This window comes from Melospiza georgiana, chromosome 2, assembly GCF_028018845.1.
Source record: "Melospiza georgiana isolate bMelGeo1 chromosome 2, bMelGeo1.pri, whole genome shotgun sequence".
In the NCBI taxonomy this organism is placed as follows: domain Eukaryota; kingdom Metazoa; phylum Chordata; class Aves; order Passeriformes; family Passerellidae; genus Melospiza; species Melospiza georgiana.
In genome coordinates, this window is record NC_080431.1 from 85,659,663 (window position 1) to 85,686,469 (window position 26,807).

The 26,807-nt window shown below is 41.2% G+C and overlaps 1 protein-coding gene across 2 annotated transcripts in view; it reads left to right on the forward strand.

Moving 5' to 3' along the window:
• The window catches only part of ZBTB20 (zinc finger and BTB domain containing 20), a 230,198-nt gene extending 207,966 nt beyond the window's left edge, over nt 1-22,232 (forward strand). Inside the window, exons 1-3 of one of the 2 annotated variants that reach the window (XM_058018621.1) lie at nt 12,396-12,405; nt 14,689-16,296; nt 21,462-22,232. In XM_058018621.1, the coding sequence (XP_057874604.1) occupies nt 12,396-12,405; nt 14,689-16,296; nt 21,462-21,880 (2,037 nt within the window). In that variant the 3' untranslated portion in view covers nt 21,881-22,232. Of the gene's footprint in view, nt 1-12,395; nt 12,406-14,688; nt 16,297-21,461 lie in introns of those variants that run through there. The other variant, XM_058018622.1, reaches the window with a different exon arrangement.
• The last annotated feature ends 4,575 nt before the right edge of the window (nt 22,233-26,807 follow it).

Below are 26,807 nucleotides of genomic sequence, written 5' to 3' on the forward strand. Positions count from 1 at the left end.
GTGTTTTCATAGAAGCAGATATGTGTTGCTTAAATTGTGTAAAGACAAAAGTAGGTACAAGTACAGGTATGCAAAACTATAAGCTGAGTTCACCCTGCCTTTTGAAAAAGCCATCATAATACATTGAAGAACTGGCAGTGAAAAATGTGCTAATGGTGGGAACTGGTCTCTGTATTCTAATTGGTGCACTAAGTGAGTTTTGTCAGGTTGGTCTCTTGGGCTTTTTGTCTCTTGAGAAATGACTAATAACATATGGTACTTCAGTTACAAAGTCAGTGAGTATGTTTTCAGAAGCAACTGTGGAGCCCAACTTTAACTGATGCATAAACTACTTATATTTGTAACACATAGATGGCTTTGAAAATTTGTCTAATTAGGTTCTGTTATTTGATGCCCCTGTAATACTGTGTTGGTGTTAGGTTGTGGTGTTCAGTGCTTTTCTTACTGCTCTCTGTTTAAAGAACTGTCAGTGATAACATGCATAGTCTTGGCTTTGGTTTAAAACTGCCATGCATGCTCCTAACTCCCATGATTTCAGGGTACATCTTGAAGACATTTCTACAGTGTATCTATCCTTTCTAAGTACTAGGGAAAAGGATGAGACGTACTGCTCTTTACAGGTCCATAGCTTCCATTCTTGAGGTGACTGAGTTGGTAATGCTGTAGTGTTTCTCTTTATAAGTCATGCTGCAGCCAGTGAGGGACACTCTCACTGTTCATTAAGATGTCTGCAGTCAGCTTCTGAGTTTACTTTGTGTCTTCAGAGTCAGCCCCCTCCAAGATTTTAATTCATGTTATGTTCATAGTCTTCAGTAAATCCTTCTTCTGTATGTATTTCAGCTGCTTCACTTGTGAAGTGAGTGACTGATGGATACGTACAAATATCTATCACAGTTCAATGTATCAAGATGTTCTAGTACTTTTTTTTAACATTTGGGATTTTGTTTGTATGGTTTTATGTGTGGGGTTTGTGTTTGGTTCAGTTTAGGGTTTTTTTCCTAAGTCTCCAGAGCAGTGCTTTCCTCTTCTCCCCTAGAGCTGGCTTACCTTCTTCCATCGTGCTCCATCCTGAAAATGAACCAATAATGTAAATTCTGCAGTAGAGTTCCTGTGATGTCCTAGCTTACCTTTACTGCTTTCTTAGACAGTAGTCTTGTTAACACACTGACACGACTACTTGCCTACCTGATCTCTCAATCCACATAGTCTGCAACACTTCATAGATACCAGTCATTGTTCTGTTAACTTTCTCTGATATGTTTAAATAATGTTTTATTATAGTATTTCTCTTTATGCTTTTAGTGAGTTTTTCTTTAAATTTCCTCTTCACCCTACCTAATCTTTGGTTTACATCTAGTCTGCTATAGTTTATGCTCAGTTCTATTAATGTCACTTGGGCATGATTTCCATGTTTGGAAGAAAAAAATTTCAGCTTTATGAACTCTTATACCTTGTTATTTAACCATTGTAGCATTTTCTACTTCCTCATTTTTCTTTTGTTGTCCTTGGATATGCATACGAACTCTATTAAAGTGTTGTTAAGGCCTCCTCCCTGCTGTTCTTAGGGATTTTACATCCTTATCTTTTCCTTTCAGACCCTTTCTGACTAACTTCCTCTTCTTTTTTTCCTTTCAATAGTTGTTCTTCTTGAAGTTGCACATACCAAAACTGTCACTCTGAGATCTGCTTGAAGCATGTCAAACGTAATCATGCCAATCATTGTTATTTCATGTCTTAACCATACATGCTACTGCTGTCATCTCCTCTATCTTAGTTGGGTGAGAAGACTAAACCAAATGTGCCATTTTCCTAATATGGTCTTCAGAGGAATACTTCAGTGTTTGACAGGTGATTCTTGCTTGAAGGAAACTAAAGCAGCTGCATCTCCCATCTCCTTTTGTCCTAGTGTGGGTTGTTACAATCCTGTGCAGCTCAGTGCTTGCATCTCTCACAGTTAGTTCCTTGTGTGCTGTAGGGAGACACCTTCCATGCACTGAGAAACATTGACTGGTGTTGTAGTGGCCTGGTTTGTTGCAGCTACACAATTCCAAAATTACAGGTGTAAAAACATACTTGGTCACCTCCTGCTCCTTTTCACCACTATGAGCTGTTTAGCATTGGAGCTTTTTGATCTTTTCCTCTTAAGTTTCCATAGTCACTTTCTCCTCCTTTGTTTACCTGTGGTAGAGTAGCCATGTAATCTTTGTGCTATGATCCTCCTCAGTAACTTTAGAACAAGGTATGGCCAAACCAGTATTCAAATTAGAGAAAGCCCAAACAATTCTTGCGTTGTTCTCCACTGAACGACTGAACAAAGGGAGCTCTCTAATTTGAACCTTTTTTTGAACTGAAGCCTTAACATGGTAGTGGGAGAGAAACTGAAACATAAAACCAAGGATTTATAAACCTACTTATGTTCATAAAGAGTGCTAGGAGGTGTTGCGGAGTAAAATCATGTTCACAACAAGTGTGGTGTTTGATCTACTCCATGGGTGAGAGTCAGTTGAAAGCCATCAGAATGTCACTGAGCTTCATTTGCATCAGGCTGCTTGCCTGGCATCCAGCACATGGAGACCACAGCAGCAGGTTCTGGCTGGCACTGTGCATTTGAATTCCCAAGGACACCAAGTGCTGTTGTTCCTAGAGGGGATGCCATTGTGCCATCCATTCATATTTTCTGTGGCTGTTTTCATTGTCCATGGAGTCATTCTCGAGGCTAAAATAACATGAGATCCAGTCTTATGTATCTCCCACTCAGGAAATAGCGTACAACGAGAATTGAAGAATCTGTCAGCACAAATACCTCCTTGAGGAATTAACTGCACCTATGAAAAAGAGATAAACAAATCCTAGCGCCCCTACTCATCCCAGCTTTGTTGTGTTGAGCACTGAAAGGATCTCTGCCCGGCTGGGATGTGCAGTATATACTCTGTATCCATCTGTGACGTGGTGAAATGCTTCTTCTTGAAAGCCCACGAGAGGGAAGTAGTATAAATTAAGAGTAATCTCACAGCAGCTATTTTTACGTCCTTAACCAGGGAAAATGTAAGTGTAGCAATATTGTGCATCTATTAAAAATCTTGAAAGGCTCTTTATAACTAGATGATAGGAGTGGTAACATGTAATTTATTGATGTTACACAGATAGAGGAAGAAACCCACAAAGTAGCAATTCTTGTGTGAAAAGGGGTATGATACAGGAAATAAAAACAGAGAAAGGGACTTCTCGTAGTTTCATGCCTGTTTGGGCAACTATGTCAATTTCAACAAAAATACCTTGTGCTTTGATCCTATGCTACATTTCAAAGCAGGTCATGTTCCCTGTATTCAAAAGTAAAACTCCCAGATGCCATCTCTAGTGGTTTTGGATGAGTAGAGGGCAGAATGTGCCTAAGGCAGACCTGAGAAATAACTCCCATGCACTGTATTAGTATCACCTGTTGGTGTCTGGTGCTTGCATATACATGTAATTCCAGGGCCTTTTCCCCAGGGAATGGGGGGATGCATTGGAACTGACAATGTGTATTTAATACTAGAGTTCCCTCTGATGGTATGAAGCCATCCAAGAATGTTGCTTATTGCCTTGATTTATTTGTTTAAAGTGTTCTGCCATACATTTCTGTTTCTGTCAAAGCTAAGTTGGGGGTTTTGGAAATAAGTCTGGTCCCAGAGATTACAGAGGTCTCACTGAGGACAGAAACATTTCCTGTGGCCTTCAGTATTGTAGACATGAGTGTGTTCAGTTTCCCACTGATATTTAAATCTGAATTATAGAGAGGCCTGACCACTTGTCCCATAAACTCAAAATAAAGAAACCACAGTCCAAAACATTATGAATATGTGTCTCACGATATTTCCAAGTTGAAATATTCACCCAGTTGTACTAGTTAAAAAGCACCCAATTGTACTAGTTAACAATTTCCCTTTCACTAGTACATAAAAAAGACAAATGGAAAAAATAACCAAATAGGATCTAGCATTTTCATGTGATAGCTTTCCTCTACTCAGGGCTGAGACAGAGGCACTGGACAAGATAAGAATCTTTTTCAGCCCTGAGGACTGGCATTTACAGTTTTTCATCCATCCCTTGTTTCTCCCATCAGCCATAGTTCTGGGACCAGAACAAAATCTCTTTCCAGAGAAATGCCTTTCAGTGTATTGTGGAGGAAATAAGCAGTGCTCTTCCACAGGCTCTCCCACAAAATTCAACCATAACTGCACCCTCTCCCTAACAGACTGCTACAAACAGTCCCTGTACAGGATTCTAGCTTGAATGGAAACCTTCTGAAGAGGTAATTATCTTAAGAGATTTTAATCTATATTTTGCTTTTAACCAAAGCCCACAAGCTCTCAGGCTTACTGTATTTAACCACACTCAGATTGACAAGCTTCTTCTCCTGGTCTTTCTGCCTGGGGGAACACCTAACACTTCTGGGAGAACATGAAGGAGTTCATGGAATAGCAGGTGTCTCTTTTGGAGACAAATTTTAATATATTTGCACCTGTTAGCCTTTTAATTCATTTTATCTCCAGACACAGCTCCCACCTCCAACCCCAGCCTCTTCCCTAAACAAGGTTTCTGAGAGAGGATAAAAGTTTTACAGTCTCCCACAGCAAGACAATCAAAAGCAATCCTTATCCACTTTCCTTATGGGGATTCAGTCTGAAATACACTATTAAGATTTAAACAGAAGTCTGTAAAGCAGGTGGAGGTATTCTTAAGGAGTAATCTTTTAATCAGGACCATAGAATAGCAAAACAAATCACCTTATTTATCTATGTTTTCCAAAGTGTTATTTTTTTTCAAGAAGCATCCCCCTAATCTTTTTTTGAGTAGGGAGTGCTCACACCAGCATTTCTGGCCCATCTCCCCCTGTCCCTGCTCAGTGACTCTCTTGCTGTGGGTCCACCAGTGAAACATGCACTCCAAGTTACAGCACCTGGCACTGGGAAGGGAAACGAGCAATAGATGCACCTAGATTTTTAAAGAGCCAAGAGCAATAGATGCACCTAGATTTTTAAAGAGCCAAGCTGCCTCACACTTATAGCCAGTTAAAACAGTTGGACCATGCTGGGGCTTGGCAGGATCATGCATGAGCTCTCTGGGAACAGGAGAGTGTAGATGAAACAGATTTCGTGTAGAACATGAAAATGTTCCCTACTGAAGAAGGGATGAGCACAGCGTTGTTTTTCTTCCTAGGAAATGGTGCCATCATGTGGAGACATTGTTTTCTCTGTTTCTTGTTTTAAGACGGCAGTTGTGAGGTTTTCTCCCTCTACATTTTAAAGAAGTGCATTAAAATGCCATTTGGCAAACTTATATTTCACTAGCACAAATAAATTACAACTGATTGGGGCACAGGAATTAACACACTTGAAGTGATATGGCCACATCCTATTGAAATCCCTGTTAATGCAGCTGTGATGACACCTCCAGGGCTTCTTCTGTAATGATATATATGTTGCTTGGAGATGGTGTAGATACCCACAGAAGCATCTCCCATTGATGTAGTTCATTTCTGTGCTATGGAGATAACAATGGCATGGCTGTAGATAGTCTGCAGACAAGGTCTGAGAGAGGAACTGAGATAATGGGAGTGTGTGTATATGTGTGACACTGTTTTGCGTGGAGGTATATTTGACTGGACCCCAAATATGTGCCTGGGAATAGAAAATGGCTTTTGTCTATGCACTCTTCAAAGTGTCTTTGGAATTTGTAAAATAGCTAATATACAAATTGGATTATATACAAGTTGGAAAGTAAATATCCTGGCTCAAAATGTAATACTTCCCTAACTTAAAAAATAGCTGAACATGCTGTAACACTGGCTTTGGTCACTGCACTGCTGTCAACTGGAGCCAGTTTTTACCTGGTGTTTTACAATTTTAAGTAGGGTGCTGACCATAAAGAGGAATGGAAGAATTAAGGCGCTAAAGTGCTTGGAGAAGAAAACTAGGTTTTTTGTAAGCCTGGAGAATAAAATTTGAAGAAACTTCAATTATTTCTTGATATTTCTGTAATATTCTTTATCCAAGGATGCAAAACAATTCCTTGAGGCAGGCAGTCCTGCAGGGTTGGATGCACAGTGCTGTCCCTGTTCTAGGTGTGGAGCAAACTGAGGCACAGACATTGCCACCTGTGGTTTCAGAGCAAACAGGATTAGTGCCAATGGACACCTCCTGAGGTGTGTCAGGCAAAGCACAGGAAGGGGACTCTCTGCCTGTCCCCCCCAGGCCTGAAGGCTGAAATAGAAGGTTTTGTGCTTGACACTAGGAATTTATATCCACTGGGTATAGAAGCCAATTTATGTACAGAACAGCCATGGTTTAGTCTTCAGTTTTATGTTAAATGGATATCTCATCTTTCAGTAAATGCTAAAAAGGACAGAGCAATTAACTAAATAAATCATCTTTAGGAGTGTGCTGAGCATTTTCTAGTCTGCAGAAAAAGTCTTCTGAAAAAAAGTTTAGGCAAACTCTTATTTGCTATCTCCTTGGTGTGTTTTCTCCTTGGAGAATAAGGTTGTGTTTGTGTGTGCACACATTTCTGTCTTTCAAACAAATGTAGTTATTAGCTACAAAATTTAGAGAAGTTTGACAGCTTTCAGAACGCAGTGATTTTTTGCTTCCATAGAGTGTATTACTGACACATTAATAGATGTTGTGCTGGTAAAAATACAGTACTTCCTGTTAAATGTAGACTGCTACATATTTTGATTCTAACAACAATCTGGTAGGGTTAGGGCAATTTGTGTAGTGTCATCTGGTGTTTGTTTTGGATAGATATTATAGAAGGAGATACTGATTTTCAAGATGTTCAAGCAGATGATTGGATGAAAACTCCAGCAAACCTTTAAAGCAACAGAAAGCAAGGGCTACTCCTGGTCAGATCTCCTGCTGAGGATACAAATGTTCTTCTGTGTTCCTGAAACTCCATAGAAGTTTTTCCTCTTGCAGGCCCCTGTTTAGAATGAGGCCAGATATTCAGAAGAATCAGCCTGAGCAGACGTGGCTGAATTGCTCTCTGCCCATCTTCGAGATGCACTGAGAAGTCACACATTGCCACATTTTCAGCCACATTTGAATTCTGGTCACTTCCTTGAGTGGAAGAAATGCTACTCCAGTAAATTGGTCTCAGATAATTGGAAGCTGATGCAGGACTAATGTGGTGTATGGAAACACTAGATAGGAATTTTTGCTCTGTTAATCCAGTTTTATAGTAACTAACTTGATAACAACAGAAAATAAAGCTTTATCAATTGGGATAAATCGGTAACTGAAGTTGACAACAACCCATAGTCATTGCGGTGCAAAGTTTGGAGTACGAGGCACTAATGTATGGAAATGAGAACTTCCTATAGAAATTGTGGGGCTATAGCAGCTTTCACATTGTGATGGACATGCTGCATTCTGAGTGAACTGTTGTGTTTATGAAAGAGTTGAGATCTTCATTCCAACATAAGGATTCTTTACTCACATACATATTTCTTAAGGAAGATCTGTTTTTATAACAGGGCTTTGTTTGCTTGGGATTATTTATTCTGTAAGGTCTTTAAGGAGTATCATAGACAATGATATATAGACAACTCCTTCATTGACCTCCTTCAGCTAGAATGCTTTATCTGTGTTTGGGCTGCATTTTAACTGAAAGAAGATAAGGAGGAGAATACCTATAAACAATGAGGATGATTTGGAGACCTGAGTTTGTATTTTCTAGAAAAGACAGGTGTAAAGAGGAAAAGTGAGGCACCTTCTGGTATATAAGGGAGTGCTCTAAAGAAGAAAATGGTCAATAGCTCTCCCTATGTGTTAGGGGAAGGGGTTGAGTGATCAGTTTCAAATTTAAATACTAAGAAATCTCTCTTGCTAGAAATATAATAGACTGTCTGTTTGGGGAGGGAGTGGAAATCCACAGTGTTGTTTTTGCAAACACGGTAGACAAATTTCTGAAGAACTAGTGTAGGTAAATTATTCCCACAATAGGAGAAATAGTAGACTAGATGACTGAAGAACCTAATGTGTCCATTTGATACAAACAGGAGGCTGTCCAACAGTTGGTGTGGAAACCAAGGATTAAAGATTTCCAAAACCACACATGGTAGAGGAAGAGAGTAAGGACTAGATGATACTGCTTGTCTCCAGCAGCAGGAGGTTATTAGGTTTGTTGTGCTCCCAGGAACTAGTGGCTGGATTACTGATGCACAGAAAAGCAGTTCCAGAAATAGGAAGGCCACCTACCAAGCCTAACTTCTACATCTTTGTCCTAGCCCAGGGTGTTCTCCCAACTAGGGAAACACTTGTCATTTTGATAATAAAAACATGAAGAAACCATATTCTGTATGAAATACAATGTCTCCAACTTTTCCACCGTCTCTCGAGTGTGCATTCTTCTCAATGCAAGGCTTAGGAAGGTTGTCAGAAAGAGAAACTAGGCAAAAATACCAAGCTAGTTGATCTTGTGTAAGTGAGACATCAGTGAGATGTTTGCCGGACAATCCTCTAAATTCTCCTGTGGAAGATTGAGGCAAAAACTAAATCTATATCTGTCTCAGCAAGCCCACCAGTTCTCAAGGATATAGAACAATTATTCTGTATTCCCCATAAGTATGAAAGGGAGATATAGTATTGGAATAATTACCACTATAGCCGGACGGGATGTGCCTGAGCTTGTCTGGCCCTTGCTGCTTGACCAAAAGGCAGCAGCTGTGGTGTTTTCACCTCAGAGACACCTTTGGCTAGCTGGATGTTGCAGCTGGGCACATGGAGACAAGTCCAGACATGCAGGAGCTCAGGTTTACCTTGGTGGAGAGGCTTTAAGGTGATGGTGAAGGAGTCAGTTTTGATGGAGGGTTTTCGATCCAGAGCTTAATTCATGGCCCACAGGCCTCTGAACTCAGCAGCAGCTCCGACAGAACTCCCCAAACTGCGTGGTTGCTCGCCCTTTTACCCGGGGGGGGGGGAAGAAACACGGGAGGGGGCCACCAACCAGGTACAGCAGGGGGGAGTCTCAAGTGACAAATGACACCTGGATGGCCCAATGTCCTCTAGGGGTGGAGGGCATCTTTTGAATTCTGCCAATCACTCGACGCCCTTCTGGAATGCCAGGATTGACAGGCAGTGCTCAGCAGGAGGCAAGGGAAGGGGGAGGGAGAGGTGGCTGAGACACCTGGGGAAGAAATCTTCAGGGAGAAACCCGGGGTATCTGAGGCAAACCATGACATCACACCGCAACAATACAGCCTTTGGGTTCCACTCTGCTAGTCATTCCTGTGAATGAGCACATGGTAAGTTTCCAAAAAAGCTTGGATTCCAGCATCCTAGGCGGTTTTGCTTCAGGTGAATGCTGTGCTGAGGTGCTGAGCTACTGCTGAGTTGCTGTAACTGTGATGGGTTCATCGCTACTGTGTTTCCAGAAATGGTAGTCATTACTGTGCAATGGGCTTTGAGATGCCATGGTTTTAAAAGACACTAGAGAAAATCAAATTCTCTATATCCTTCAGTTATGGGCATTAAGACTTTCAGCAATTGGCTTTGCAGAAAGGGACATCTAGTGGCTGTACAGAAAAAAACCCTTGCAAAACACGTTTTCAAATGCACAACGTAGCCATTTGTGTATGGCCTGTAGTGTTCAATATTCTGTTCATTTTTTTGGTTCTACTACATCGTGTGTTTTCTGGGGTAATTTTTTATGGTTTTGACAAACAAACAAAAAATCACAATTTTGAGCCATTACTTTCTAGCTTCATGTAGGTCTGTATATGGTAACTCTGGCAAATAGAGAACTGCCTCAAGCCGTGCTTGATGTACCTCACTGCTGCACTTCCAGTTTTCTATGGCATCTTCCAGGAGTCCACTGCCTGCTGTTTCCTTCTGCCTTTGGTACTGTACTTGGAGAGCTTGTCATTGTTATTGTCATGGTAAAACCTACTTTATTTTGAATGCCCATAGCGTAAAAGTCAGCAGGAGGGGTGGATGAGATTCAGGGAAACACTAATCTAAGCATCCAGTCATGTATTACACAACAAAAGTTTTTTTCCTTTCCCATCCACGTTGTGCTCCTTCTTACTAGTTGAGGATGAATTCCACGCATGTTTCTGTGAATAGCCTGACAGTTTAATCGGTACATTTGCATACGGGCAAATGAAGCTTTTTTCAAAGTTGCACAGTAATATGTTTCACCTTTATACCATGCCAGCTTCAAATTGTATCCCAGGAGGATTTCAAATGTGCATAATCTGTGCAGTTGTCTGGGCTTTTTTTCCTTTCTTTTTCTTCTGCCTTTTTTTTTTTTTTTAACTGGCAAATGCCTATTCATTGCCCATCTGGGTAAGAATGGCCTTTGCATTTTCACACCCATTCTTTCCTATATGGTTTGTGAATACTCCTCCAATCAGAACTTGCTTCACAGAAAGGGGACAAAACCATTTTACAGGAGTTTCTCAGAATAAGTCCATTGGGATCTCTACATCATGTTTACTGGACAAAACAAAGAGCGAGTACTTAACAAAGACCACTTGAATTTCACAGAAAGTTTCCCACTGTCTTGAGTTTAAAAGAGTGGCAGGCCTGAGGAGAGCCCTAGACAGGAGTCTTTTTCCTGAGCTGGGCATTCTGTGCAGTGACGAGTAGGTGAGTGTGTGTGTGTGTGCAGCTGGGCCTTGTGAGGAGCTGACACACTTTCTGGCTTGTCCAAGGCTCTAGGAGTCTTTGTCAGAATGTGGCATTTACTTAGAATCAAACCTGCGTTGGCAAGTTCGTGTTTTGTGGGCAACATCACCTTTGGACTTTCAGCTTAGAACAACATGAAGTAGGGGTTGACCACAAAACTTGGATCTGGACCCAGCTTCATGCAAAGAGGGAAAGGATCTGCCTTAAACAGAAGGTTTTGCTACAGACCAATCCCTGGAATTTGTTAAAATTGCTCTTTATACTGATGTGGCTTGTGTAGTAGTGGTTCTGACACTTATGCAAATTATTTCTTTGCCTGGACTTGGCATAAATATAGTTTACAGTGTTGAATGTCAAGGAAGATGGCCTAGAAAAATCATCCTCAAAATCTGTATTAGCTTTTTCTACTATTTATTGTGTATCTCTTCCAACACTCCTCTTCTTTCTACTCAAGGAGTGTATTTCAGTTGCTTCTCAGATGAAGAAGTGGTAGATGTTCCAACAATGAGAGGATCATTTTAGGGCAAACTCTAATATCAGTAAAAAATAATGCCATTTATGAAGTGGCTCAGTTGGCTTTCAGACCAGCTCCTACACCACAAGGAGCATTCTAGTTCAGTTCCTGTAGGAGAGCTATTCACATCTCTCTTGGAAATGCATGTAAATCTTTTTTTTTTTTTGTAGCCAGGATCAATTCCAACTGCCTGTTTTCATTAAGTTTGCTAAGGATTTCCCTAAATTCGTCCCATGTTAAACTATGACAGGACCAAATACTCTGTGGCTATACTACTCTTGGTTCCCACAGCCAGGACCTGAGAAGGGCTGTTGAAACTTATAGATGAACCTTGCCCTTCCTCCTTTCTGTACATGATTTGTGGGTAAATGGCAGAATTCACATTCCCAGGAAGTCATTCAGTCTCATGATGCATGTCACACCTTTCTGGAAAGGAGTTGTCCTAAGCGTGAGAAACAACTGCTCACTTTGAAAATTTAAAAAGGTTTATTAAACCTTAACAAAAATACAACAAAGGACTACAGAAGGAAAAAGCTGCAGCACTGGGAACTGCTATTGTAGATACCACATGGCCAGTGCATCTTCAAGATGGATGCTCAGTGTTTTATACCCCTGGGGGTTGCATCAGCCAGCCCTGGCCCCTCCCAAAGTCTGTCAGTCAGTTCTTCTTTGCCATTTATCGGTGGAGACTGCTTTCTTGTGACTTGATTGGAGGTGAGGTGTTGCCATGCTGCCCCCTAAGCGCCAAGCTTTTCCATTCCCAGCTGCCCATGTAAGGGGCACATGGCACAGCTTCTGTCCTAGACAGCCCTGGCTGTCTGATGGTCACAACACGGGGCGGGGGAAAGGGAACCGTGCGGAGAACAGAGGACATCTAAACTATAATAACATAACTGTACACCACTAAAGCTTTTCTTAATATTCACACAATAGTTATCCCTTAATTGCGGCAGCCAGTCATCTCATTACCATCTGTAACACTAAGGATGCATTTTTCAGAGTTCTGCTCACAAAATTAATTTTATCTGCCAAGGAGCATAGTAACAAAGTAGATTTCTTTTCTCAAATCAAGTGACCTGTCTGTAGCATCTCTGGTGTGTGTAGAACAGTCCACATTGTGCGTATTCAAGATAGGATTTTTGGGTTATTGGGTTAGACTGCTGCATATTTCTTCTTATTATCAAATACCTCCTTTGACAGACCTGAACACAGAGATGTCTTTCTGTGAAAGTGAGTCCCAGGAGCAAACCAGGTAGTCACTGGTATTACTCAAAGATAGTGGGTAGCTGTACAGTCACTTGCTATGGCCTGTAGTAAGTCTTGAAAAGAGGTGTCACCTATTTATCAATAATTTTCCACCCTTCTGTTGCCCCACATCTATGAAGTTTTTGCCAAGGATTCTGACTTTGTGTCTAAATACATGCTGGATTTTGGATTCTTGTATGGTCTGACATGTTTGACAGGGAAGCATCTGGAACTGCCCTGGAGGCCTCTGGAGAATTACTGTATCAGGAAGGAGGAGGAAATACATCTCTTCTCTACATTATTTTGTGTGATAATAGTTACAATGCCCTTGAAGGAAGGTCTCCCAGTTCCTACGACATTTTTCTAGTCCTATGGTCAGTCCCATTAGAGAAAGAAGTTCAGGTTTCCTGGCTAAGCTCATGAACAAGACAGATGTATTTCACAACCTCCATCGTGGTGTTAGTGATTTCCTCCTTGTTTCTTCTATGTGAGCATCCCCTCAGCATGCTAATCACATGTGGAAATTAGTAACCTTCTGGTACATGTTGGTTTACATCTGTTAACATGGGACTTCTTCAGACAGCTTGGCCCCTTTGTGATTTCCAGTTCCTGACCTTTGTGCTTCCCTTTAATCATCAGCTACTTCAGAGAATTAAAATAACCGCTTGTGTCCCTGGTGGTTTCTCTTGGAACCACCAGAAGAGAGGGTGCTTGAGATGTTGAGATGTTGGTAGTGAATAAATGGGGAAAAAAAGGCAGAGCGGGGAACATGCCATATTTGCCTGCAAATTGCAGTGAGAAGTGTTCAACTGCCTGTGGATGAGATGTAAAGCATTCCTTCAGGTGGGGCAGAGAGACATTGCTGGGCTAAAAGGCCTGTGTATGCCTATCAACTGCTTCCAGTGCTATTTATTTGCTCTTACATTTGTTAGACAGTGACAATAAGCTAGTTTAATGTACTCACACTTACCAACTTCTATTTTTGGATGCTCACACATTACCAAGTTATTGTGGCAATAGTGGTTAGATCTTTGGTGGGAATATGCATGACAAAATGCCTGTAATACCAGTGGTGATTTAGCATTACTTTCCCTAATTTTCTAGAAACCAAGGTGCCACATGTACTAGAAATGCTTAATAGAATTATTAATAGTGTTTTATTTGTTTACCATTCAAGGGACAATTGATACTTTATCATTAAAATGTGAAACCATAGTTTCTGCCTGTCAAAATCCAAATAGATAAAAATTTGGTAAAGAACAGGAAATGAAATGGGAAAGCATTGAAACCAAAGCAAGCAAGATGAAGATGGATTGGGAAATTAGGAAATTTCTTTTTAGTCACTTGTAAATTTTGATTATGTTAGCTCTGTATCCAAATTGGTTAGATGCTTTTCTAAACTGTTCTCTATTTAGATTATTCAGTCAAACTAAGACAAAATCTTCCTTGGAGTAAATGTCTGTAATTTTCTAGTTTCTGTCAAGTAAATAACAGCAGGAGAACATTTGTTTTTATATGATGGCGGTCTGGTGCAAGTCAGAACTTGGGATATGCTAAAAATGAAGGGGACAGCTCATGTTAACTTCTTGCCTTGGGTTCTTTCAGAGAACTGTTTGTCACTATTGGGTAGCAAATGTTCTAAACCACAACCCCAGACAAAACTCTGCGTGGGATTTTAGGAACATTTACAGCTTAAATCTTGAACCAGACTTGGATTTTACAAAGTGACTGCCAGTTTTTTTGATACAAGTAACTATACTGTGAAACACATGATCTAAATTCCTTAAAATACCAATCTAGATTGAAATCATTGCATTGAATCTTTGCATTAACAACTTAGGGTCATTACAGATTCTGATCTCTTCTGGCATAAATCCAATCCACAGCCTAAAATCCAGCTTTAATCCGTGTGCTCAGTGTTTACAATTGGCTGGCTCTAAGCTTTTTAAAGCCAGATAAACTGATGGGAAGTCCAAGACTCAGGAGTATGGTTGGAATTCAGGTCCAGCTACACCTGTCTTCATTTGGTTTTGTCCAAAGATTCAGGACTTGAGCTTCTGGAAATGAGTAGGGAAGTTTATTTGTAGCCTTACAAAATGATGTGTTCTTGCCGATGCCTCTGTGTGTGGTTTTTCCAGTGCGATCAGTTTTGTTTACACAGTGGGAAGTTACCTTTGCCAGCGCTCTCGCTCTGGCCCTGCAGAGGACAAGACTCATTCTGTTCTCTTTTTTTGTTTGCTTTTGTCACCTGCTTTGCTCCAGGTAACATCAGTTGCAAGGGGATGACAGAGCGCATTCATAGCATCAACCTTCACAACTTCAGCAATTCTGTGCTCGAGACCCTCAACGAGCAGCGCAACCGTGGCCACTTCTGTGACGTGACGGTCCGCATCCACGGGAGCATGCTGCGCGCCCACCGCTGCGTGCTGGCGGCTGGCAGCCCCTTCTTCCAGGACAAGCTGCTGCTGGGCTACAGCGACATCGAGATCCCCTCAGTGGTGTCGGTCCAGTCTGTGCAAAAGCTCATTGACTTCATGTACAGCGGGGTGCTGCGGGTCTCCCAGTCAGAGGCCCTCCAAATCCTCACAGCCGCCAGCATCCTGCAGATCAAGACTGTGATTGATGAGTGCACAAGGATTGTCTCACAAAATGTGGGCGATGTCTACCCAGTGATTCAGGATTCTGGCCAAGAGACACCCAGGGGGACACCTGAATCAGGCACCTCGGGGCAGAGCACTGACACAGAGTCTGGCTACCTGCAGAGCCATTCACAGCACAGTGTGGACAGGATCTATTCAGCCCTCTATGCCTGTTCCATGCAAAATGGCAGTGGGGAGCGCTCATTTTACAGTGGAGCTGTGGTCAGCCACCATGAGACAGCCCTGGGACTCCCCAGGGACCATCACATAGAAGACCCCAGCTGGATTACCCGGATCCATGAACGGTCGCAGCAGATGGAGCGGTACCTCTCCACCACTCCAGAGACCACACACTGCCGGAAGCAACCCCGCCCCGTCCGAATCCAAACCCTGATGGGCAACATCCATATTAAACAGGAGATGGAGGATGACTATGACTACTACGGCCAACAGAGGGTGCAGATCCTTGAGCGCAATGAGTCTGAGGAATGCACTGAGGACACTGACCAAGCAGAAGGCACTGAGAGCGAGCCCAAAGGGGAGAGTTTTGACTCGGGTGTCAGTTCCTCCATTGGCACTGAGCCTGATTCCATGGAGCAGCAGTTTATAGCTGGTCTGGGCCGGGATGGGCAGCAAGAACCTACTCAAGCAGATCAAAATGATGTCCCTGCTGATGGCACTCAGCCGCAGCAGCAGCAGCAACATGTAGATGCCAACTCTTCCTCACCAGAGAGAAGCAATGACGTTGAAATGGACAGCAAAGTGCTCACAGTCAATAACAGCACCGAAAAGGGGGCTTTGCAGCCTTCTGTCAACACATCTGTTGCCCAACCATTGCCAACCACGCAGATCTACTTACGCCAGACAGAAACCCTCACCAGCAATCTGAGGATGCCACTGACTCTGACCAGCAACACTCAGGTCATTGGCACAGCTGGCAACACCTACCTGCCTGCCCTTTTCACCACGCAGTCTGCTGGCAGTGGCCCTAAGCCTTTTCTCTTCAGCCTGCCCCAGCCTTTAGCTGGCCAACAGACACAGTTTGTGACAGTGTCCCAGCCCGGCCTGTCAACCTTTACTGCCCAGCTGCCAGCCCCGCAGCCGTTGGCCCCATCTGCGGGCCACAGCACAGCGGGTGGGCAAGGCGAAAAAAAGCCTTACGAGTGCACTCTCTGTAACAAGACTTTCACCGCCAAACAGAACTACGTCAAGCACATGTTTGTACACACAGGTAAGAGTGCTTCCCTTTGGCTTGCATGTGGAGACACAGAAAGCCCTTCACAACCATGTACTTAGATTTTGTTTACCAGCCTGCCAGGCCCCAGGATAAACAGGAAGGAAGGCTTATCCAGGCAGCTGGTGTCACTGAACACTTCCTAGCCTTACTGCACTGAAGTTGAGTCCCTGCAGAAAAATATAGATCCCAAATAGGGGCCTAACTGTGCAGGGTGCAGAAACAAGTTCAATTCTCTTGAAGTAAAAGGCATCTTGCATCCATCCAAGGAAATGGTGAGCATTCATTGTACCCTGCAAGCTGACCAGGCAACATTAAGTGTAAGAGAGGAAACTAATTGGTCATAAGAAAAACTATATCTACTAAGAAAGGGCATCCCCCTGTAGGTTTTACAGATATGGGGTTTACAGATTAAGCTAAAGTAATGGTGAGGTTAGGGCAAATTCACTACTGGTGGAGCTGCACCAGTAGGTCCAGGCCCGGACATTACACACACTGCCACAGATTTTCTAGATCTCACATACTACTATAAGAAATTAAATCTGGGGTTTTGTCAGAAAGTCTTTCTGTACTTCACTGAGGCTAATTGCTGTAATCCCTTATCTCTTGGTAAATCAGAGGCATCACTAGCTGTGCATACAGAAACATAGGGTTCAGTGAGAAAATGTTTAAAGAATATATGTGGAGCACAATGGAACACAATATCAACATCTTTCTGTTTAAAACTACAGCTGCTTTAGTGCACAGTTTATGGTCTGTTGAGATAACATAGGTAACCATATTTGCCACTGAGCCAAAACTGCCTTTTCTAGCTTTGCCAAGTTATGAGACTTCAAAGCAAGGATATGTATTTTACATGGAGTTGTCATGGGTTCAGGAGTGCTTTGCTTGCTTTAGCCCTTGGCTTTTCCTGCTGTTGGAGAAACATTCTAGTTTAGAGAAAGAGTAAATATTTCTTTCACCAAGCAGTGCCTTTGTTAACATCATATCTTAAAATAAATGATGGGTTTGTGATACATGGAGGAGAACCTGGAAACATTGCCCAACATTCCTCTGTTGGATGCAATAGATTTCAATTCCATGTGTATATGTAAACTTTTAACTTCAATTTACCTGTATTTATCACTTAAATGAAAAACTCCTCGAGACATCTACAGCAGACATGTACATATACAAAAAGATCAACTTCTCAGGACTGGTACAAAATGTATAATTGCAAGAATCAAGAGTCCTGAATCCCAGTATTACCTTTGTGTCTGTTTATGTTCTCCATCTCTCTGTTGTGGATGAGGAACTAAAATGCAACATAGATAGTGTTGGTATTCAGAAAAATTTCCCCTTCATAACACAGTCAAATATATCTGCTTGCATTCTTGTTCTAAAAGCTAAAAAGACTGTTTTACAAATAACTTCACAGAGATTAGGTACTTTATTTCCCCTACCACTGCACTTTGGTTTTGGAGTCAGATAAAGAATAATACTGGAAGTATTTTTCTGATCTAAAACATTCTTAGCTGCTACAAGTAATACCAACTGAGGAAATAGATAGGCATCTTGAATCATGAATTAATATTTTATTTGTATGGGTCTGAGAATGCCCTAAAAAATGAACTGTAGTGGCAAGGAAAGATTTGGATAGATAAATCATTTCAAAATTCATTTAGGAGCTAACTGGCTACTGGGAGAATAATTTCACCTTAACCTACAGAGAGCAAGGCTTCAAAAAACCCTCATGAAAATAATTATGTGTGCTGCTCCAGAGAAAGTCTGTCTGCTACCTTGTCTAGTGCTGGACAGGATAATTACAAAAATAGAGGGGAGACACCTGTTCCCACTGTCAGGGTGACTTTTACTTAGGCCTGTTGAAAGAAGCCCGGCAAAGTGGCCCTGGAAAAGATCCACAGAAAAAATGAGAGGTTTGGGAGATGCAAATGTTTGAATTAATCTTTCTGTTTGGAGGACTCACGAGAGAAGTCCTGGAAGAGCCTAATCATAAACCTGAATTCAGTAACTTAAAGGCCTTTATATCTCTATATGTTTTTATGCTTCCAAAAACTAGTCTGATTAACTTTCCATGCAACAGAAACCGACATCCTTTTCTTCTTTCACATGGCTGCAAGCATATTAGAGATTGCTATTTTTCCATGTTCCATGTAGACTCACTTTAATATATCCCACAATATTGTGGAAATACAGTGCTAGAGTGTATGCAGTGTCTGCACTTTATAAGGCACCATTGCCTTTCCCACCTATCACACTGTGATTAGTACTGGATTCAAGGCTGCAAAAGAGGATCACATGCCAAGGGGATCACAGCAGAGCACCAACATTGCTGCCTCCACACCTTTCTAATTTGGTGATAGGATGGTGATGGGATGGGGGCAAGTCATTTGAGGAGTGACTGAGGTCACTTGGCTTCAGCCTGGAGGAGATTGAGGGGAAACCTCATTGTGACCTACAGCGTCCTCATGAGGGGAAGTGCAGGGGCAGGAACTGACCTCTTCTCTCTTGTCCAGTGATAGGACAGAAGGGAATGGCATGAACCTGTCTCAGGGTATGTTCACATTAGATATTAGGAAAAGGTTCTTCACTCTTTGGTTGGGGTTGGTGGGCACCAGAACAGGTTCCCCAGGGAAGTGGCCACAGCACCAAACCTGGCAGAGTTTGAGAAGCTCTTGGACAATGGTCTATGGCTCATGGTGTGATTCTTGAGGTGGTGCTGTGCAGGACCAGGAGGTGGAATTTGATGATCCTTGGGAATCCCTTCCAACTCAGGATTCTATGATTCCATGACCTCAGTGTCAGCACTAAGTATCCGTTACGATTGCGGTTCAGAGAGCCGCAGAGCCTACATCACCAGGAGCACAGGGGCTAGAAAAGGGAACCATGGCCAGGTGCTGATGTTGCTTCTTCCTCATTCCAACTCAGGATATGCTCTGTTCCTATTCTTCTAATCATCCCATATTGCAGTTTAATACCAGCCAAATACAAAATAAAGAAGCAAAATGAAAAAACATGCACATTTTAATTCACTGAGCAAAGTTTTCTCTGACTTGAAAATGAAGAATCACGGGAATAAAGAATCTACAGTGTTCACTTAGGAAGCACAAAAATTTGCATACAAAAAAGAAAAACTGAAGTTTTGCAATTCTTTGGAGAGGAGAAATCCCAGGAAGACTTTGAAGCTGAGATTAAAAAGCCACAACCCAGTGTATCTTAGAAACATAAGCAGGCCAAAATTAACATGTTTTTATAGCATAATCTTAACAGGGTCTAGAGTGGAGGAGACCAACTTAGTACAAACTTTGGGACATATATTGCCCAAGGCAAAAATGAGCTCTGTAAATACAATCAGCCTCTTGTAAGTTAATCAGACGTTATTCTAACTGACACGCTATCATTTTCCACATCACGTGTCATGCATGTTGACCTGTCTACTCACAACACAGTACTGTGTGTGGCAAAGCCATCAGGAAAGCAAGGACTTAGTGTTTTGAGCAAATATCTTTCACCAAGTAGGGACAAACTCCTCACGAGTGCAAGGAAGAGCAGCAAGTGGATTTCATTCATGGATGTCACCGTCATACATGCATACCATGAAATAAAAAGAAACAGAGACTTGAGGGAGATAAAAAAGTAGGTCTTTCACATCTAATCCATTTTAATTATCTCCTCTTAAAATTGAGTTTAAGTAGCATATGGTAATCTCACTATACAATGAGTGAATTATATATTACCACAGGCATGTCTTGGTCCCTAAAGATTGACTCTTCAGGATTTAAAACAGTTCAAAACCGACTGTAAAAAGAAAGAAGCAGGATGTCTAGTAGAGAAAAAAATATGAGAAATGGCAGAATAACCACAGGAAAATCATTTTCTCGATCAGTGAAAGGGAGGATCATTTTGATTCTTAGAGAGCTGTAGTACCATTTCTATCCCTGACAGCTTTGGGGATGATGGATTCCACACATGAAATATGCCGCAAGTGATTCAGAAAGCAAATTAAAAGTAGCTTTTGATGGGGCATTCAGGGTGTTAGTTGTTGGCTACATTATCAGTGCAACAGCATATCATGAAAACATTGCTTGATATCATGAAAACATTGCTTGATACCATGAAACATGAGACCATGCCTTATCTTTCAGAACTCTGAGCATGAGGAGGATTTAAGTGTAGTCTGAAAAAAACAGTGTATGTGCTCAGCTAAGTATTATTCCCAGTTTATCCTTGTAGTCATTGGCTTGTCTGAATATGATCAGAGTTTAATTATACGAGTTTTTGTAATAAATTTTACAACAGTCCCGGGAACACAAGGCAATGTGGAAGATTACATACATGTTATACATACATACTGTCTCCCTAGTTTACCTCATAAGGTATTTGATTTAACTGGCAGTCAAATCATTCAAGTTTCCTGCGTCTTACACTGGAAGTTTGTCTGTTAGGTTACCCTTTGCATGGTGCTGACTGGCCTAGGCAATTCTGTATCCTGAGGTTCCCTTTTCCAGTACTCCTTGTACACGCTTCAGCTGTGACATTTGACCAGAAAAGGGAGCAACAAATGTAAACCTCTTATAAAGTGTTGGATTCCTCTGACAATCTCTGTCTCTGCTCTCCTGAGAAATTGAAAGCAATTTGACTGAAATGAGTCTGGCCCAGGTCAGCTGTCTGGTAATCACTGATTTGTCCCTTTTTTATTGCATGCTGGTAAGGAAACAGAAGCACTGGAAGGTGAAATAACATGACTGAGACCTTCCTGTCTAAAAATGAGCATGAGGGGCAAGACAGGAGCACAGACGGGAGAGGCTGTGCCATTGAACCTGGGTGCAGATGCCAGGACCTTTTAACTCTAGTCCTGTCTTTGTCAGTGTCTGCCTACTGTGTGAACTTGAAGAAATCACCTGAGCTCCTTTTTGCTGTATGTGGATAGGGAATTCCTGATGCCACCTTTGTAAAGCATTTTGAAACGTCTGGTTGCAAAAAATGCTGTGTGTCAAAACACACTGATTAACAGACTTACTCTTTGTTAGCCTGAGCACCTCTCCAAAGACCCCCATGAGGCTTACCATTAGTTTATTGCAAAGAGTTCTACTGAACTGGTTTAATTTTATGATTTTTTTTTTTGTCTGTCTCTCTGTCTCTCTCTCATTGGTACTGGGCAGGTGAGAAACCACACCAATGCAGCATCTGTTGGCGCTCCTTCTCTTTAAAGGATTACCTAATCAAACACATGGTGACACACACTGGCGTGAGGGCCTACCAGTGCAGTATCTGCAACAAGCGCTTCACCCAGAAGAGCTCCCTTAATGTGCACATGCGTCTCCACCGCGGGGAGAAGTCCTACGAGTGCTACATCTGCAAGAAGAAGTTCTCCCACAAGACCCTGCTGGAGAGGCATGTGGCTCTGCACAGTGCCACCAACGGCACGCCTGGAGCCACCGGCACCGGCGCGAGGGCTGTCCCCACCGGTGTGGTGGCCTGCACGGAGGGGACCACGTACGTCTGCTCTGTCTGTCCAGCTAAGTTTGACCAAATCGAGCATTTCAACGACCACATGAGGATGCATGTGTCAGACGGATAAGTAGAATCTCTCTCTCTCTCTTTGTTATGAACAACAAAAATAGAAACAACAAAAAAAGCTATGGCACTAGAAATTAAGAAATTATTTTTGTTTCATTTTTACCTTTATTTTCCTCCTATTTTTTGGGTTCATTTCGTTTTGTTGTTTTTTGTACTACATGAAGAACTGTTTTTTGCCTGCTGGTACATTACATTTCCGGAGGCTGGGTGAATAATAATTTTCCCAGTCTCCCTTGGATGGTGGCCTTAAGGCCAGGTAGTGCTTCATGAGCTCCACTGGTTGGATCTCTAACTACTGGCCTCTAAATACAACCCTTCTTTACTACAAAAAGCAAACAACAAAAAAAAAAAAAAAAAAACCACAAAAAAATTTTAAAAAACAGACAAAAATAATTTAAAAAAATCTTTTTTTCTCACTTGTGAAGAGCACTACAAATAAAGAAACAAAACAAAATATATTACAAATCTACAAGGCCTACTGTCGTTACAAGTACACCGCTTGCAGTGTTTCAATGGACATGATTCACATTGCTGACCGCTTTTGGACTTCACAGTATCCAGTTAGAACTGTGGAATATTTTGCTTCTGGTTGAGCAGCAACCAGAGGAAACAAGGCCCTGCTGGTTTCCACCACGTGTCTGCTTTTGCACACACACACGCATCCACAAACACACAGAAAGGGCTGAGGGGAATGTGAGGCAGTGTGGCTTGGATAGTGTGGAGTCCCTGCAGGGTGAGGAAAAAGAATCAGAGGTTTCTCACCAGGATTCTGCTCCATCCCTCGCTGTCCAGCGCACCCTCCCCACTGCTTTTCTCGTACCACCACCACCTTATAGCAGAAACCAAGAAGATTCAGACAACGAGCAACGGTGGCTTTTTTGTAATTTATTCAGTGTCTTCGCTGAGCACAGGGCCTCAGCACAATCAAGAGGGACTTTCACAGAAGGCAAAGAGAAACACAGAGGAAAATCAAAGATATCAGAGGTTGCAACCTATGGATCTAGGTACAAGAGAAGGGTTAGTTCCCACAATCTTTGCAAAAAAAAAAAGTTGCATCAGGATTTATTCTTGTGGAAGAAAGAGGAATAGAGGGTGGGAGGGGAGGGGAATAATAATTAAAAAAAAAAAGAGTTGTTGGGACTTTTTTAATTCAAAATTTTATAGAGGGGCAAAAGTGACGTTTACCAGATAGAATGCTGATTTTTTTAATATATTTACAACAGTATTTGTGTAAAAAAACAAAAAAAGTGAGATTGTTAAAAGTAATTTTTCTTTGTTTTCTTTTCTGTTTTGCATACACTGCCACTAATATCTTCTCTTTTATTATATATATGAATATATATAAAAATATATATTTTATTTTAAATTGAGACTGTTAAGGTTAGCTAACCTGCTTCCAGATAGAGGGGGGGAGGGGAGATGATCTTGATTTTTATTTTAAAAAAGAGGAAGGATGTTTTCTTTATTTTCTTTTCTAGTATTATTCTCTCTGTTTTCTAATGGAATCAAGAATTACCTGGGTCGATGAGGGGCTCTGTGAAGTCATCTGTGAGATTATCTACTAGTTTTGTGCATCCTGCAGTATCTTTTGAACTGCTACTTTGTTTTTTTGAATTACATGGTTCTCTTTTTGGCTCTTACCAAGCTTCTGTTGTTTCTTTTTTGGTTCCATCTCAGAATTTATTTCTGCTGAAGGACGTTTCCTTTTGAGAAAGAGATTTTTCTAGCAATGTTCCCTTGTTTTTGGGGATGATATAAACTGTAGTCTTTCTTCTTTGAAAAAGTAATGAAAGTTTTGAAGTGTGTAATAACTAGCATTTCCCTTCTTTTTGGTCACTGGACAAGAATTAATCTGCTGTATTGTTCTCTCATCCCTGCCTTGCTCACTAGAGAGCTTCCGTATTTGTGTGGGAATCGGATCCTGCCCCCAGTAATTTGTGCTGATGCCAAAACAACTTAAAACGTTACCATTGCAAATAATCTTCCCTTCATTTGCAAAAAGTCTGACTGAAGGGCCACATCCCACATTCTCTGCATAGACAAAGCTATGAAAGGAATGTAGGATCAGTGTGAAAGATTGATTCCTGATCTGCATATATATGTTGGTGTTTTGTATTTTGTTTTATTGTGTTTGGACTGATGTTCTCCCTAGTTGTCTTCTGTGTATCTGTGTACGAATTTTTCCCCTAAAGCCAACTCCCAAAGTACATGGGTCCTTAGTTCAGCTGGATCAGTGTTTGACACTATCTTTGTCTTGTTTGAAATCCATATGAGGACTTACACCAACTGCACTCTGGAGTTCATATTTTAGGCAGAGAAGAAGAACCTAACAAAAATATGCAAAAAGGAAAAAAAGAAAAATTGCTAGTTTAGCTTTTATTTGTGTCTATATTTAAATTAAGCTTTCTTAAGTTTACAAAACTTTTTGCTTGTGAACACTGAGCATTTCACATGAGACATTCTTTTATGCTGGACAGCTTTCTGAGTATTGACTTGGTAGATCTCCATATACAATTTTGCATGTTCTTTACACCTGCGGCTTCTCTATCAGATGCCTGTGATTCAGTACAGGTAGCTTCATCCATATGTTCTGTGCCTGTTCCATTACCATTTATTTGGGGGAAAAAACCTGACAGGTGGTTCAGTCTCAGAATCTTTCTGTACCCTGCAAGGTACTGTTCAGCAGATCTAAATGCTGAAGCTCAGATTCTTGGCTGCAATATGCAGCATAGAGAGACCTTGAGGTGAGTGCCAGAGCAATTCAGTCTTTTATAAGGTAACGTCTTTCTTTGTTGCCAACTTGTTTGGGTAGTTCAAGGAGCTGGAGAAGGAGCACAAGTTCATTAACAAATATTGTTTTAATAACCACACTGGTAAAAGCAACACTGGCATGTAAATCAAGACATGAAAAAACAAAGCCCAAGACACAGAGGGAGAACTGATATCTGCCATTTAGACACACTAAATCTAAACAGAAAATAAGGTTCTGGAGACTAGAATGCAGAAGAAAATGAGGAAGGTGAACCTAGACAAAAGGATTGAAGGTTTTTCTTTGGGGAAAGGAAGGTTTTTTCCTGAGATTGTTTGTATCAAAGAATATTCTCCCAAATGAGGAACTAGTGAACAATTTTACCCAACTTACAAATATGTAGCTGCTTATTTGTCATCTGAGGTCTGGGGAAAAGCTGTTTAATTTGCCATTGTAAACCTGGTGAACTGTAGTCAAGTTGTAGCATATTCTGGAATATACTTCTGATACCAGAAGAGATATGCCAGTAAACATGAAATAAGAATCAGGATCTAAATCCACCAAAATGCAAATACTATCCAAATTTTAATCCTTCAGTTTTCATCCTTCCCTAAATCAAAGCATTATCTTTGAAATGCCAATTTTTATAAGTTCTAATAAATTTGAAGTGAATTAAAGATAAGTTGTGAATGAATGAATGAATGAATGAATGAATGAATGAATGAATGAATGAATGATGCCAATTAAAAAAAAACAATAAACATAGTTCTTAAAGTAAAGCAAAGGCATACTAACTAGATTGAATTCTGAAACACTTGTCAAAGAATTTAGGCCTAGGTTTTTAGAAATGAGTGCCTGTATTACAAACTGATTTTGTTGGACTTCCAGATTTGATCTTGTAAAACGTGGAGCAACTTGCAGCATGACTGCAAATGTGGCTTAAAGTGCTTGTCAGGTCATTCTGAATTTAGAAGCTCAAACATAGTCCCCTTTATCTTTTAAAGTGTTAGATTCTCTTTGGCAGTTCTTCCTCCCATCTTTGAAATACTTACTTGCTACTTGGAAACAACTATAATATCGGAATGTACAGCTATATTCAAGCTTCATATATTGCTACAATATGCCTTTGCAAAAGGAATAGCAGTCACCATGATCTGGAAACTGCTGCTGACAATGTTTGAGCGAATCTCTCTCAGTATGCTTGAAAGGCTTCCTTCAGAACACCCGGTGAAATGATAGAGATGAGAAAATGCAGACTGTAGCACACATCCTTTTGTTGAAGCATGCAATATCCTGCATTCCTTGAGCTTGATTCTCACTTTTGCTAAAGCTCTTTATATTGCTTTGGTGATGGAAAAGGCCATTAAATAGAACATAAATTCAAGCTTACAAGTCAAGGCCTCTCTGCAAGGCATAAGTGCAATAAAGGAAGCCTTAGAGTGAATGAGAAGTGCCTTCTTGTACTGCTGCTGAGGCTGGTGAAGTGAATTGGAAATGTCGGACTGGCTAGAAGCAGATCTCCCCTGTGGTCCATCTCACCCAATACTTCATCTCTGCCATGTGGCAAGTTAGAGATGATTTGAATGAAGATGAAAGACCAGTGTTGGATTATTACAAAGCAATAAGCCTAAGGGAGAAGATTTATTATATAATCCTCATTAGCCATTTCTACATATAAAATACATATAAATACAAATAAAACATGTATTTGCCTACAACCTAAAGGCATAGTAATTCATGGCTTTACCTTTTTATCCCATATAAAAATTATGTATTGTGGCAGATAATTCTCATTGTCCTTCAAAGATCTAGCTTATTCATTTTTAGATGGCCTCCGTGATGTCCTGTGAAAGTGAGTTCCCCCCATTAATTACCACACTGTTGAAATTATTGCCTTTCAATTTTTTTTTGTTGTTCATTAAAACACCCTTATTCTTGTATTATATGAAATCACAAATCAGAGAACCAAAATTTAACTTCTCTTGCCTATTTCATTGAGATCTGCTTCTCTCTGGGAAGCTGAATCCACAAGGAATGCAGGACCACAAGCTCGGTGTCTGCTGAATAGCAAGGAGAGGACAGCTCCTGAGCATGTCCGTGTGTCTTTGGGGCAAGTGCATTAGCAAGGTTCTCCTACAGTGATCTCTTGCAGGGTACTGGCAGGATCAACTCATAAATA